General features: G+C 53.0%; 1 protein-coding gene across 1 annotated transcript; it reads left to right on the top strand.

Moving 5' to 3' along the window:
• Positions 1 to 1650: 1650 nt before the first annotated feature.
• On the top strand, positions 1651 to 4127 carry LOC147710184 (heat shock 70 kDa protein-like). Its single transcript, XM_086920869.1, has one exon. It carries the CDS (start codon positions 1834 to 1836, stop codon positions 3769 to 3771), a length of 1938 nt encoding a protein of 645 aa, XP_086776995.1. The 5' UTR covers positions 1651 to 1833; the 3' UTR covers positions 3772 to 4127.
• Positions 4128 to 15529: the final 11402 nt, after the last annotated feature.

The raw sequence follows: 15529 nt of genomic DNA, 5'->3' as shown, positions 1-15529 counted from the left end.
CCTTCAAGTTGAACACACACCTGACAAGTCTTGTATCCTGCTGGAAGTGCTGTTTGGCAATCCCTTGAGAGATGAGGCCTACTTTGTAACCAGGAAGTGGTACACAAGGTACTCTGACAGAAGGGGGCTCCCTAGAAGAGGACTCCCCAGCCCCGTGGCCAAGCACGGATCAGTGACAGAATTTAGGAAACACAAATATTGTGTCAAAAATATAGAGGACACAAATATCAAGTAGGTAAGTGCAAACAGGTAAGTATAAATGTACTATTCTTAGCTCCAGATCTACGTACCTTGAAGATAATATATCATCAAGGTACATATATGTGGAGATATATATAGTAAAACAAATCTTGACCGTAACAATATTCTTGTCCTCGATATTTTTGATATGATATTCTGTCCCTCGATATTGGTGTTTTCGATATTTTGCCCAAACACCGTCAAGTACAGCCGTGTAGCAGAGACTGAACGGCGGACTGCAGCGAGCCCTGCGCTTGGTCCAGGGGACAGACCAGCCGCCCCTGAACTGTGCTAAGCCCTCTTCATCGCTGAACCCCAGCGTGATACCTGGCTGCCCCCACCGAGAGCCTAGAGCTCTGCTCGGTCCTTCTTTCTAGCCTGAAGGCGCAGGATAGCCAGGAGCCCCTTGTCCCACAAGTGACTCTTGAACTGTGCGAGTGCTGCAGACAGCTGCCTTTCACAAGTAACGTTGCCTGAATTCTCTCATTGCATGGGCTCAGGCTCCTGGTGCACAGACACTAGGCTTCACCATGAGTCCCCATCGGACTCCCTCTAACGACCTAACCACTGACCCCCAGAACCGACTCCTTTCACCCAAAGGATTAACATCTTGGCAGGGTGGGATCGGACTGCCTTCACCGCTGTCGATTATCATTTTTTTAAATCAGTGTTTATCTTGCTTAATGCAGAAGCTACGCCCGGACTACAGGTTCCAAAATGCACTACTCTTGTGACGATACTACAGGCCTCAGACAGTATGTGACGTCAGCCGTTAACTATTCGTATGACGGAGCCAACTGGAAAAGAGGGCACGGAAACAAATTGATGATTTTGATGCACTTCGTGCTTTCCATTCACAATGGTGAACAATTCACAGGTAGTGACGTAGAGCCGCGAGTGAATATATTGTCTGCACTTTCGTGATACAGTCCTTTTTTTAAAAGCAGAATTATCGAGGCGGGGGCTGTTTTCAATTGTCTGCGTTCATGGCTCGGGTCCCTCGGTTTTTCGTCCTTTCCTGGCCCCGCCAGTAGTGACAGCAAAGAAACATCTGGAACATTCCAGGGACAGCTGGTAGAATCATTTACATCAACCACACCTCCTCCTCTCTGATTGGCTGTGGTGTGCCGAGCCTCTACGGTGCTGGGCATTTCTAGAAATCTATCGGAAAGGCTGCATTTTGATTGGCCAGCAGGTCTGACAAAAACGAGAGTCTTCGAGAAGCTGCTCGGTTCGCACCGCCCAGGCCTCTCCTGATTGGGCAACAGGGCGGAAACTTCGGGAAATATCCAGCTATATGATAATCCTAAAGTCGTGATTGGTCGCAGGGCGTGTTCCACTGCGCGTGGCTACTCAGTGTATGCGGCTGCTGGATAATAAATACAGGAGCCGGTGAGAGAAGCTGTCAGATCCGAGCCGGAGAATAGAGAAGACAGAGAGGAGCGACCGGAGGAGACGCTTCCATCACCCGTGAGGAGAGAAGTCACAGAGCAGCATCCGAGAGGCCGTTTCCAATAAAGATTCATCGCCGCCGAAAGAAGCCAAAAGGCAAGAACCTGTCAAGAGCCTCCCCAGAACCCCCCAAACCTGAAGATGTCTGCACCCAAGGGCGTCGCTATCGGCATCGACCTGGGCACCACCTACTCCTGCGTGGGGGTCTTCCAGCATGGCAAGGTGGAGATCATCGCCAACGACCAGGGCAACCGCACCACCCCCAGCTATGTGGCCTTCACAGACACGGAGAGGCTCATCGGAGACGCCGCCAAGAACCAGGTGGCCCTCAACCCCCAGAACACCGTCTTTGATGCCAAGAGACTGATTGGCAGGAAGTTTGATGACGCGGTGGTGCAGGCGGACATGAAGCACTGGCCCTTCAAGGTGGTGAGCGATGGTGGGAAGCCCAAGGTGCAGGTGGAGTACAGAGGAGAGAACAAGATCTTCTCCCCTGAGGAGGTGTCTTCCATGGTGCTGACCAAGATGAAGGAGACCGCTGAGGCATACCTGGGCCACCCGGTCTCCAATGCTGTCATCACTGTGCCTGCTTACTTCAACGACTCTCAGAGGCAGGCCACTAAAGATGCAGGTGTGATCGCTGGCCTGAATGTGCTGAGGATCATCAATGAGCCCACAGCAGCAGCCATCGCCTATGGTCTGGACAAGAGCGGCAGGGGAGAGCGCAATGTCCTGATCTTTGACCTGGGTGGAGGTACCTTTGATGTTTCCATTCTAACAATTGATGATGGCATCTTTGAAGTCAAGGCTACAGCTGGAGACACCCACCTGGGAGGCGAAGACTTTGACAACCGCATGGTTAGTCACTTCATTGAGGAATTCAAGAGAAAGCACAAGAAGGACATCCTCCAGAACAAGAGGGCAGTCAGGAGGCTGAGAACTGCTTGTGAGAGAGCCAAGAGAACCCTGTCTTCCAGCACTCAGGCTAGCATCGAGATCGACTCCCTGTTTGAAGGCATCGATTTCTACACTTCCATCACTAGAGCTCGCTTTGAGGAGCTGTGTGCTGACCTCTTCAGAGGAACCCTTGATCCTGTGGAGAAGGCTCTGAGAGATGCCAAGCTGGACAAAGCTCAGATCCATGAAGTTGTGCTTGTAGGAGGATCAACACGCATCCCCAAAATACAGAAACTGCTGCAGGACTTTTTCAATGGCAGAGAACTGAATAAAAGCATCAACCCAGACGAGGCTGTGGCCTACGGTGCAGCAGTGCAAGCTGCTATACTGATGGGTGATAAGTCTGAGAATGTGCAGGACCTGCTCCTCCTGGATGTAGCACCTCTCTCACTGGGGCTTGAGACTGCAGGCGGTGTGATGACTGTCCTTATCAAGCGTAACACCACCATCCCAACCAAGCAAACCCAGATCTTCACCACCTACTCCGATAACCAGCCTGGTGTCCTGATCCAAGTGTATGAGGGTGAAAGAGCCATGACCAAGGACAACAATCTTCTAGGGAAATTTGATCTAAGCGGAATCCCACCAGCCCCTCGTGGTGTACCCCAGATTGAGGTGACCTTTGACATAGATGCTAACGGTATCCTGAATGTTTCTGCTGTGGACAAGAGTTCAGGCAAACAGAACAAGATCACCATCACCAACGACAAGGGCAGACTGAGCAAAGAGGAGATTGAGAGGATGTTGCAGGAGGCTGAGCGGTACAAAGCAGATGATGAAGCCCAGAGAGAGAAGGTCTGTGCCAAGAATGCCCTGGAGTCCTACGCCTTCAACATGAAGAGTACAGTGGAGGATGACAAACTTAAGGACAAGATCAGTGAAGATGAACGGAAGAAGATAGTGGACAAATGCAACCAGACCATCTCCTGGCTGGAGAGCAACCAGCTGGCAGAGAAGGAGGAGTATGAGCACCAGCAGAAAGAGCTGGAGAAGGTCTGTAATCCCATCATCACCAAACTCTACCAGGGCGGGATGTCTGGGGGAATGCCTGATGCGAGCTGTGGAGCTCAGGCCCGCCAAGGGAGCTCCAGCGCTGGACCCACCATCGAGGAGGTGGATTAATGATGGACTCTTCTCATGGTCCCACCATTGAGGAGGTGGACTATTGGTGGACAATAATGAACTCTTCGCATTGAGGAGGTGGATTAATCGAAGACAACAATGTGCTCTTCCCATAGACACACTAATTGAGAAAGTGGATTAAACAGACTTCTGGCCCTTAACAGACTTTTTCTAGGTCATTCAGAAAATTCTATGGCCACAAGTACCGAATACATGCTGTGTTCTCTGCAGATAATGTGTTTGTGTCACTATGAGAATTTTAATTTATTTTAATCCTATTGCTACCTTTTATAAAGACCATATTGCTCAAATATATGTTTATATTTTATTTTTTGTATTAAAATGAGTAAACTGATCACCATTGTCTCTATTTTTAATTTACCTTGGTTAGTGTGTGTTGGATCGGGGAGAGTGTGTGATTTTGTGACATTGGAACGTGTAAAATAGTTCATAGGTGTCACTTGTCTTGTAATTGGGGTGAGGGGCTTGAGTCCTGCTTAGGTTTGTGGCTAATGCAGTGTACTATATATCCCAAAAAACAACTTCACAAAATGTTTTGACCTGTATTGTACGGATGACAAATCAAATAAGGCAAGATTAAAGGAAACTGCACATTACTATTTAGGGGTGGCGAGTAGTGAGGAAAGAGGCCACGCAGAATGAGGTGAGCATATTAGGAGTACACAATATATGTGGGAACCAGAGCATTAAAAATATGGAGTTATTATAAAACCGAAACAAAAACGTATTCATGACCTATATGTGTTTGCACATGCTGCTGAACATGCAGTGGCTTTCCATTTAATGTCTGCACAGTGCCAAGCGTTTCTTGATTATGTAATGTACACTATTTTATCCTGTGCAGGCGTTTTTTGATGTACACTATTTTATCCTCTGAAATAAGTGCAGAAAAGACAGGAAAGCAACAAGATGTTCAAGTGGTGGCAAAGGTGAGTGTTATTAAGATCCTGATAGTATACAGGTGCACACGTGGAGCTGGGGCATCATAGATGAGAAAGGTGTCCGGATCCAGATAGTCGAGCCAGGATGGGTGGGTGGTAGAGCAGACAAAAAGCACAAGGAATTGAGGCAGAAGGTGTGTGTAGTCTAAGAAGGTGTTGGGGCAGTATTGCTGGTACAAAAAGCAAGAAAAGGGGGAATTGGGCAAAAAGTGTTTTAAGAACTGGAGATTCTAAAAATATGAGGGCATCTACAACAGTGGAGTATGCAAGGTTCGAAGAGACCAGAAGGAAGGGAGAGTGTGGGGGCGTGGGGGTGGGGGGGGGGGGGGGTCATACAGCCGCCAAGAAATGCAAGTAAGTAGAAGGTTGTAGGGGTACACAGGAGTACAAACAGAGCAGATTCTGTAGGGTCAGAGAGCAGAAGGTTTTAGGGGACCCAGGAAATACAAACAGAACAGCGGCTGTTGGGTCGGAGAGCAGAGTGTTAGATGCCACAAAGGGAAGGACACTCGGGGAGTACAGGGTAGTAAAGCAGAGAAGTTCAAGGCTTCCTCAGAGAGGTGGTGTGGGGTTAGAGACCAGAACACAATAAAATGTAGTAAATCAAGGTTTGCTCAGTGCTTTATCTAATAGAAAGGAAAGCTAATGTTTTATCTGTGCACAGACAATGCTGCACATGAAAATAATACAGCGGTACATTCGGGTATAGACAAGGTCTGAAAACGGGTACAGTGTTAGTAAGGGGAAGATCAGTGGTGTGTCCCTCAACCCCAATGAATCAGTCACTTTGATTTCTGCCACTATCATGAGTCTCAACATCCCTGGGGAATTGTGGGTCCTGTAGTCCTCTCTAGCAGAGTGTGGTGTGAATCCACATTATGCAGGTGTTTTGATTGCCCAGATGCATGCTTTGCTTTCCATGGCAACGTTGTCTGAGCCACCACACTCGGGCCACTTCCTCTGGTCTTGCTGGCTCATACACCGCCCCCCAAAAGAGGACCGAAGATGGTCCTAGAGAACACAAGAAGACAGTGAGGACAGGCAGGGGAAGGAGAAGAGATCCAGAGATGATGGTGAGAACCAGGAGGCAGGAAGATGGAAGAGGGCAGAGGAACAAGGCAGGATGGTGGAGAAGGGAGTGAACAAGTCAGGATGATGGAGGAGGGAGTGAACAATGCAGGATGATGGAGGAGGGAGTAAACGAGGCAAGATGATGGAGGAGGGAGTAAACGAGGCAAGATGATGGAGGAGGGAGAGAACGAGGCAAGATGATGGAGGAGGGACTGAACGAGGCAGGATGATGGAGGAGGGCAGAGGAACGAGGCAGGATGATGGAGGAGGGAGTGAACGACGTAGGATGATGGAGGAGGGAGGAGGAGCGAGGCAGGATGATGGAGGAGGGAGGGAACGAGGCAGGATGATGGAGGAGGGCAGAGGAACAAGAGTGAACGAAGGCAGCATGATGAACAAGGGAGTGAACGACGCAGGATGATGGAGGAGGGAGTAAACGAGGCAAGATGATGGAGGAGGGAGTAAACGAGGCAAGATGATGGAGGAGGGAGAGAACGAGGCAAGATGATGGAGGAGGGACTGAACGAGGCAGGATGATGGAGGAGGGAGTGAACGACGTAGGATGACGGAGGAGGGCAGAGGAACAAGAGTGAACGAAGGCAGGATGATGGAGGACAGCAGAGGAACAAGGCAGGATGGTGGAGGAGGGAGTGAACAAGTCAGGATGATGGAGGAGGGCAGAGGAACAAGAGTGAACGAGGCAGGATGATGAACAAGGGGGTGAACGAGGCAGGATGATGGAGGAGGGAGTGAACGACGCAGGATGATGGAGGAGGGAGTAAACGACGTAGGATGACGGAGGAGGGCAGAGGAACAAGAGTGAACGAAGGCAGGATGATGGAGGACAGCAGAGGAACAAGGCAGGATGGTGGAGGAGGGAGTGAACAAGTCAGGATGATGGAGGAGGGCAGAGGAACAAGAGTGAACGAGGCAGGATGATGAACAAGGGAGGGAACGAGGCAGGATGATGGAGGAGGAAGTGAAGGGGGGAGGATGATGGAGGAGGGAGTGAACGAGGCAGGATGAGGGAGGAGGGCAGAGGAACGAAGGCAGGAGGAGGGCAGAAGAACGAGGCAGGAGGAGGGAGGAGGGTAGAGGAACGAAGGCAGGATGATGAACAAGGGAGTGAACGAGGCAGGATGATGGAGGAGGGCAGAGGATCGAGGCAGGATGATGGAGGAGGGAGAGAACGAGGCAGAATGACGGAGGAGAGAGTGAATGAGGCAGGATGGGGGAGGAGGGAAGGAGGCAGGATGGGGTAGGAGGGAAGGAGGCAGGATGATGGAGGAGGGAGGGAAAGTGGCAGGATGGGGGAGGAGGGAAGGAGGCAGGATGAAGGAGGCACCTGACGGATGGGAATGGAGGCAGGTGAACATGTAGGAGGAGATGGTAGAGGGAACGAAGAATGTGGATAGGAATATGTTTTAGGGCAGTAGGTGTGGTGTGTGGGTAGGGGGAACAAAGATAAGGCTGTCAGATTGTTCCTTGTTACCGATTATACTATTTCCTGCCATGGGCTTACATTACACAGCATGATGCATTCTCGTAGTTGCAGACATTATTCATTCATTCGAACAGAACAAATTGGACCAACATACCCGAAACTACAGGTGGGTGAGCCGTTGAAAGCTTGAAACTGGTCCAAGCAAAATACCCGGCTCTGGTTCAGCTCGGGTCTTCCTGGACTCTCAAGCCCAGTACGATCCGAGCCCGACCCCTTAGTTACGATCAGTGACTGTAAAAACCAACATTGCTTGCGAGTTTTAGCAAAATATTGCTTTCCATAGGGTGTGAAAACTATCATTATCTTACCTCTTCGCTGCCAAGCCTTTTAACCTCCCTCACCACCCTCCCTTGCCACGCCCTTCTTTTGGCTATCTGGGGTAGTTTGCACTTATGCCCCCATAACTTTTTGTCCACATAAGGTATTCACGCCAAATGTGTGTCCTTTTCTTCCACCCGCTGAGAATTCTAAAGCTACCCAGGGTTTGTGGCTTCCCCTGGAGGAGACCGAGAAATTAGGCAAAATAAAGCAAACTTTTGGGTTTTGGGGGGAAAATGGGAAAAAAGTGCTGCAGAAGAAAGCGTATGTTTTATCCCTGAAAATGGGACATAGCCTATTTTTCCTATTTTTTGTGCTTTCAACCTTCTTTCAAATCTATAAATTTCCGAAAAATAGACACAATTCTAAATTCAGCAAGGGTCATTTGTTTAGATCCTTCAAGGCTTTCCTAATGAAAGGAACAGTTGAAAGAAGAATATTGAAATTTAGTTGAAAAAAACAGCAATTTGAGCCTACATTTTCACTTGTAGCTTTTAACTATGGTAAATTTTTGAAAACTATATACTGTTAAGTCTGTAGGGCCCTTCTGGTTGCGGGGATATTTGAGGCTTGTAGGTTCACCAAGAACCAGAGGAACCCAGAGCCAATAACTTAGTTGCACCTTCCAATGGTTTTTAATAGGTATCAAGGAAACATATACACATCTGGAATGGGAACAAGATATGGAGTTTAGAAGCAGTGGTTATTTATGCATCTCAGGTTTTGTGGGTACCCATATTAGCATATGAATTAGAGGGTATTGTTCAAATGACTTCTTTTTTACACACTGTCTTACATTTGGAAGGCAGAAACACATAAAAAGACAAAAGGTAATAACACGTGTTCTACTATTCCGTATTCCCCTAAGTCTCCCAATAAAAATGGTACCTAACTTGTGTGAGTAGGCCTAGCATGTGTGACATGAAATGGACAAAAATGGAATGTGGGCACATCACCTTTTTCCACTGAAAACAGACCCTTTTTTTGGCATGGTGTGCCCGTGCAGACTCAACCCACCAAACCCCGAGCTCTGGCTTTTCAAGCTAGTTTGCAGGAGGAACTCGCTTCTTGTCTCTCTCTCCCCATCGCCCCCTCTGCCTGCTCTCCTCTCTCTCTCCCTCCCTCTCTCCCTCCCCTCTCTCTCCCCTCCGTCCTTCGCTCTCGTCCTCCCCCTCTCTTCTTCCCCTCCCTCTCTCCCTCTACCCTCTCTCCTTTTCCCTCTCTACCTTTCCCTCACTTCCCTCTCCCTCTCTCCCTTTCCCTCTCTTCCCTCTCCTCTCTCCTCTCTCCCCGTCTCCGTCTCTCTCTCCTCTCTCCCCCTCTCTCTCCCCCTCTCTCTCTCCTCTCTCCCCTCTCTCTCCTCTCTCCATCTCTTTACCCTCTCCCTCTCCCTGCTCTCCTTTTTCTCCCTCTCCCCATCTCCCCCTCTGCCTGCTCTCCTCTCTCTCTCTCCCTCCCCTCTCTCTCCCCTCCGTCCTTCGCTCTCGTCCTCCTCCTCTCTTCTTCCCCTCCCTATCTCCCTCTACCTCTCTCCTTTTCCCTCTCTCCCTTTCCCTCACTTCCCTCTCTCCCTTTCCCTCTCTTCCCTCTCCTCTCTCCCCGTCTCCGTCTCTCTCTCCCCCTCTCTCTCCCCCTCTCTCTCTCCTCTCTCCCCCTCTCTCTCCTCTCTCCATCTCTTTACCCTCTCCCTGCTCTCCTTTTTTCCCTCTACCTATCTCCCACTCAGCACCACCACAGCATCACTCAGCACCACCACAGCATCACTCAGCACCACTACAGCACCACTCAGCACCACCACAGCACCACTCAGCACCACCACAGCACCACTCAGCACCACCACAGCATCACTCAGCATCACCACAGCATCCCTCAGCACCACCACAGCATCACTCAGCACCACCACAGCACCACTCAGCGCCACCACAGAACCACCACAGCACCACTCTGCACTACCACAGCACCACTCAGCACCACCACAGCATCACTCAATGCAACAACAGCATCACTCAGCGAAACCACAGCATCACTCAGCGAAACTACAGCATCACTCAGCACCACCACAGCATCACTGGTTCAAATATGTTCTTTCAATGTTTCAAGCTGTTTTCAAGCTTTATTACAAATCACAAAAAGATGTTAATATTTCACTTCTGTTCTTGGATTTTCGTCACAATAAAAACACTTAACATAATCTTCCCAAAAGTTATTTACAAAAGTTTAAGCTATTGCCATTACAAATTAAATAAATTATTTAAGTATTAATGATTTAAAAAAAATAAAAGCCATTGTTATTTGTAATATCAATACATCTAAGTCCCGTAAATATAAAACATGTTGCATTACAAATGCTATAGGTGTCACATTTGCGAAAGTTATAACTATTGGCATTGTAAATGACAAAGCTATTAATTTAGCTATTTTAAAAAATAACACATAAATAACAAAAATATCATTTATAAGATCAATAGCTCAAACTTTCCTAATGCGAGCCCTATTGCATTTCCAATGCTTGTTTTATTTTATCTCACTTATAAAGCGCTCTATCACCTCGCAGGCACCCTGGCACTGACATTGGAGAGTGCAAGGTTTGGGAAAAGGCGCAAACGGGAACTGACAACAGAATTATGCTTTAGGGAAAAGCCAAGTTTTTAATCTCGTCCTGAGGGACCATCTTCGCCAGCCAGGGCAGTAGTGCCCCCCATCGCATTCCGCTCTTTCCCCACCATTTCACCTCGTGCAATTGTCCCTTCAGTCCCAGGTTACGGCCGTAAACCTGCTGGTCCGCATATTTGGAAGCCCAGTGCACGAAGGAGTGCCCAACGATCCAAGTCACCGTCCTACCGCCCGGGCCACCCACGCAACCTACGAAGAAAAAGATGTTAGAACAGGCAACAGAACAGTGCAACAACCAACAACCTGCCTGGGACCAATCTACTTCCTCACATACCTCTCACAACAGCGCGACTTCCAACGCCCAATCCTCCTAATCCTGTCCCAGGACCAACCCAGGCGGGCCGCCGCAGTCGCAGCCCCAATGCGAAAACAATGAGTGTCAAAACCAGCTCCATCCATCCCCAAGCGTCCCAAAGCCATACGCAACACCGCCAACAGCTGGCCAGCCGTCACCCTCGCACCAGACGCATGGCAGAAAATCTCACCACCTCGGTCCCCAGCCGTCCCCAAGAAAGACCTCCACTCCAGAACCGGGCAAACCGCCCCGCCAGACTCATTCAACCACACCCATTTGCCCCTGCCCACTTGATCCGTCTTCGAGCAACCCAGCCAAATCCCCAAACGCCCCGCATCCACACGCACCTCCTCAAACAACCTACCCACCCCCCGTCTCGTGCCCAACAGCTCAGACACCTGGAAAGCCCCAAAAAACGTCCACACCATGCATAAATGAAACAGGCCCACCTCAATCGGGTCATAACAGCATTCCGGCAACACCCCAACCAGCCGAACCAACAAGTCAAACGTCACTGCCTCCCGCAGCCAGCTCCCCCCAGCCCCCCTCTCCCGGCCCCACCCCCGCAACATGTGAGCCAACACCACATCCTTGGTTGGGTCAAAACCCAAGAACAAAACACAGTAAAAAGAAATTCCAGCCAACTTCCCAGAGATCGTAGCCGCAGTCAACCCCCGGTCCATGCAAGCCAACACATAACCCCTCAGACCTTCCACCACAGCCGATTCCCCGCTCACGACACCATCCACCGTCCAGCCCATGAAAGTACTAAATTCAGACCATGCAAGACGGTAAGTTCTCCTCGTGGTCGGAGCCAACGAACCCTCCACCAGACCAATCATCCTCATTCCTCCAAGGCCCAGATGCCGGCCGGCAGCTCGGTCTTGCAGGCGTCCGCTCCCGGCGCCAGGTGTCGAAACCGCTGCCACTGCGAACGAGACAAAGCATCCACAATGTCATTATTCACCCCAGGGACATGCTTAGCCCGAAACACCACATTCAGCTGCAGGCACGCCAACATGAACCTGCGCAACAGCCGCAGCACTCGCAGGTCCCTCGCCCTCTGATGATTGACCAGCTCCACCACCGTCATGTTGTCAACGTGAAAGAGCACAGACCTGTTCCGAAAGTCCTCCCCCCACACCACCAGTGCCACCAGCAAAGGGAAGAACTCCAAAAAGGCAATGCTCCTGCCCTGCTTGATCCAGGAGGCCGGCCAGCTCTCCGCACACCACCTTCCATCCCAGAAAACACCAAACCCCGCTGACCCAGCCGCGTCAGAGTAAATTTGGCATTGCCAGACCACCCTTTCTTCGTCAAAATCCAAGGCACCCCATTGAAATCCTGCAAGAAAGTAATCCATGTCCTCAAGTCCGACCTCACCCCCAAAGAAATCCTCACTCTGTGATGTGGAAGCACCGCCCCCGACATGGCCATGCCGAGCCGCCTGCAGAACGTCCGCCCTGCCCGCACCACCCTGCACGCAAAGTTAAGGAATCCCAGAAGCTTCTGCACCGCCCGCAAAGGGATCCTCCGTTCCCCCACAGCCCACTCCAGGCATGCAAGAATCTCCCTCACCTTGGTCGCAGGCAGGCGCGCCAACCACTGCACCGAGTCCAGTTCAATCCCCAGGAAAGTGAGGCAACAGCTGGGACCAGCCGTCTTCTCGGGCGCCAAAGGCACCCCAAACTGCAAGGCCAAAGCCTGGAACCGCGACAGGGCCCTGCCGCAATCCCCGGACCCCGACCTCCCCAGGAAGAGGAAATCGTCCAAGTAGTGAGTGACTTCACGGCACCCACTGACCCGCACCATGACCCACTGCAAGAAAGTGCTGAAAAGCTCAAACAGAGCACAGGAGATGGCACACCCCATAGGCAAAACCTTGTCCACGTAGATTGCACCCCCAAACTGCATGCCCAAAAGTGCAAAATCCGCCGGGGGAATAGGCAGGAGACGGAAAGCCGACTTAATGTCACACTTCGCCAACTCCGTACCCGGCCCACAAGTCCTCACCAGGCGGACCGCATCGTCCACCGACGCATACAGCACTCTCGAGTCCTCTTCTGCAATGAAGTCATTCACCGATCGACCCTCCGGCCACGACAAATGGTGAATCATTCTGAACTCCCCTTCCTCCTTCTTCGGCACCACCCCCAACGGAGAAATGATCAGGTCCGGCAACGGCCAGTCAGTAAACGGGCCAGCCACTCTCCCTTCCGCCACCTCCTTCCTCAACTTTGCAGCAGCCACCCCCGGCAACTCTTTTGCAAACCTCAAGTTCTCAGCCCAACGACGTTCCCTGGGACCCTGGTAGCCCACCCGAAAACCCTCGGTGAACCCCCAGAAGAGCCGCACTGCGGCCTCGCGATCAGGATAGCACGCGAGCCACGGGGCCATCGCCTCCACCCTAACCGGTGTAGGCGCCCTTCGGACCAGGCTGGCCCCGCCCCTTCGCGTTCCTCCACTGCTCAGAGGGGGTGGTGAGCGTGAGACACTGCGTAAGGGCGTGCTTGCCGCCGCACTTCGAGCACTCGTGTTTGAACTTACATGGGTACCTGGAGCAGTACCCCCGATTGTAGCTCCAACATGCCCCCGTGGAGTAACCCCCTGGCTTGGACTGCTGACCTGAAACAATGGTGCTGGGCACTGTTCCACCCCCCGCCCCGCCTTGGGCGGGACGCGGCGGAAAAGACCGATACAACACCGGCAAACCACTGGCAGTGTGGGTAGACGCCGTCGAGTGCGAAGACGCCATCCACTGCATCCAAAGCTCCTGGTCTACCTCACCCCAACTCTTCTCTGGATCCGCGCTAACCCTGGCCCGAAACTCCTCGTAATAGCTTAACCAAGCAAACCCCCCAAACTGCATCTGGGCCTTGCGAATGATGTCCATGTACTTAAACAGCGCAATCGCCCGGTCCAGATACTTCTGGCAATAAACACTGGCATAGATCAGGAAAGCTGACGTCCAATTCTCCATGGTCACCGGCACTCTAGGCCGCCTCGTCAGCTCCCACTCCTCCTCCTTAGAGCCCTCCTTGGCCTGAACCTCCCGGTGAAGCAACTTAAAAACGTCCACAAACTCATGTTTCCATATTTTCTCTTTCAGTTTCTCCGACAAGTGCGACCCAAGAGACATCGCCAGCCCCATATAAGGCATCTTCTTAGGCACCTTCACCCCCTTCTCCTCCTTGCCATCTCCCTTGTCCGTCTGCACCCCCAAAGTAACAGACTTACCATCCACCTTCTTACCATCCGCAGGTGGACCGCCGGATGGCTTCTCCCCCTCCCGCACAGAACCGTCCCCCACACCCACCGACCGGCAGGTGCGTTTCCGGCCTTCCCCCCCTGAGGAGCGCCATCCCAAGCTGCCCACCAGGCTCCCTCACCTGTGAGTGCCGGTGTCCGCTCCCGGGGCCTTCCTCCGGACTCCGTCCCCCGGACCGCCACCGATCCGGCCTTCTTCTTCGATCCAGTCTCGACCTGCAACACACCAAGGACGTTGTCTCCCGCTGCGCCGCCTATGCCTTCCAGGTCATTCCGCACCTCCCCTTCTTCAAACTCCTCACTCTCAGCACTGTAATCCAGCTCAAGCACCGGTTCCAGATCCACACCTTCATTGATCACCTCCTTCACTGCACGCTTCACACCTTTCTGCACACTCCCTCGTCCACGCATTCCAGAAACGCCAGGTGCCAAAGTCGCCCGATCCCGCGGTGGAGGGACAGCCGCCGCGGACTGCCCTACTGCTTCCGGCCTGCGTCTCGGAGCCGTGTTGCGCCCCGCAAGGCCCCCCCGGGCTCTGCCGACAACCGCCGACTTGGATCCCCTCCCGCCCCTCAGGTCGCTCGAACCTGAGCGGGCCCCGGCACCATCGGGCCTCAAAGCCGTCCCGGCCGTCCCTACTCCGGCTGCACCCCCCGGAGGGGGGGGCGGCCTGCCATGCCTTCTTCACCTTCGCCCTCCTGGCCTCCTCCTCCTGCCTCTCCGCCTCCCGCTCCTCCTCAGAGGTGGGGGTGGGAGGACCCTCAATCTCATGGCCCCAAACCGCACCCACCCGGGCACGCGTCGCCTCCGCCCACCTGACCTCCTGAATCTGCTCCAAAATCCGCTCCCCACGGGACCGCTCCTCCCAGGAAAGGGAACCCCAAATCTGAGGGGGAGGGGGCGGGCAGTAGCCAAAGAAATCACCCCCTTGAGGGAAGAAACCCACCTGCTGGAAACCTTGCACCCAACCAGGCCCGCCAATGGGAACCAGCGCGGGCGACCCGCTCCCGCCCGCCAAAACCTCGGGCGCCACCGGCCTCGGTACGGCCGGGGTGCCCGCCCTGGAACCCCTAGACAAGTCAATGGGGGCCTCCTCCACTAGCACCCCCCCTCCTGCAACACAACCCCAGGCCCGTCCCCTTGGGAAGCATCATTGGCAAGGTGGCCGGCAGGCCCATGGGCCCCACTGCCACCCGGGGACCCCACCAGGACCAAGGCAGGCCCAGCCGGGGCACCCGCCTGCCCCTCCCCCTGCACGGCGCCGGCCGGCACCGACAGGGGCCCCTGGAGCGAAAGCGCGTACGGCGCAACCCTCACGGCCGAACCCGCGGCCCCAGGCAAAAACTCAAGTGGAGGGAAAGCCCTCGTGGAGGATCCCTTACGCTTCCCGCCCCTCGCCGGATCTTTGGGCACACCGCCCCCCCTCCTGACTTCAGACCCCCCCTCCTGGTCCCGCTCGTCCTCCTGGCAAGCGAACACCGCCGCCTTAACCCCGGCCGAGGCAGCACGCGTGCCCCTGGTGGCCCCCACCCAAGCCTGTTCCATGACCCCCGGCCTAATGAGGTCATCCCGGCCGGCCCTCGCAAGCAACAGCAAGGCCTCACGGACCTGCTCCGCGGACACACCAGACATCTGCCCTAACTCCTCCCCTTCCCCTACCTGGCCTAT

Source organism: Lissotriton vulgaris, chromosome 5, assembly GCF_964263255.1.
Source record: "Lissotriton vulgaris chromosome 5, aLisVul1.2, whole genome shotgun sequence".
NCBI lineage: Eukaryota > Metazoa > Chordata > Amphibia > Caudata > Salamandridae > Lissotriton > Lissotriton vulgaris.
The sequence above is the reverse complement of the archived record's forward strand: the minus strand, read 5'-3'. Positions and strand labels throughout refer to the sequence as shown.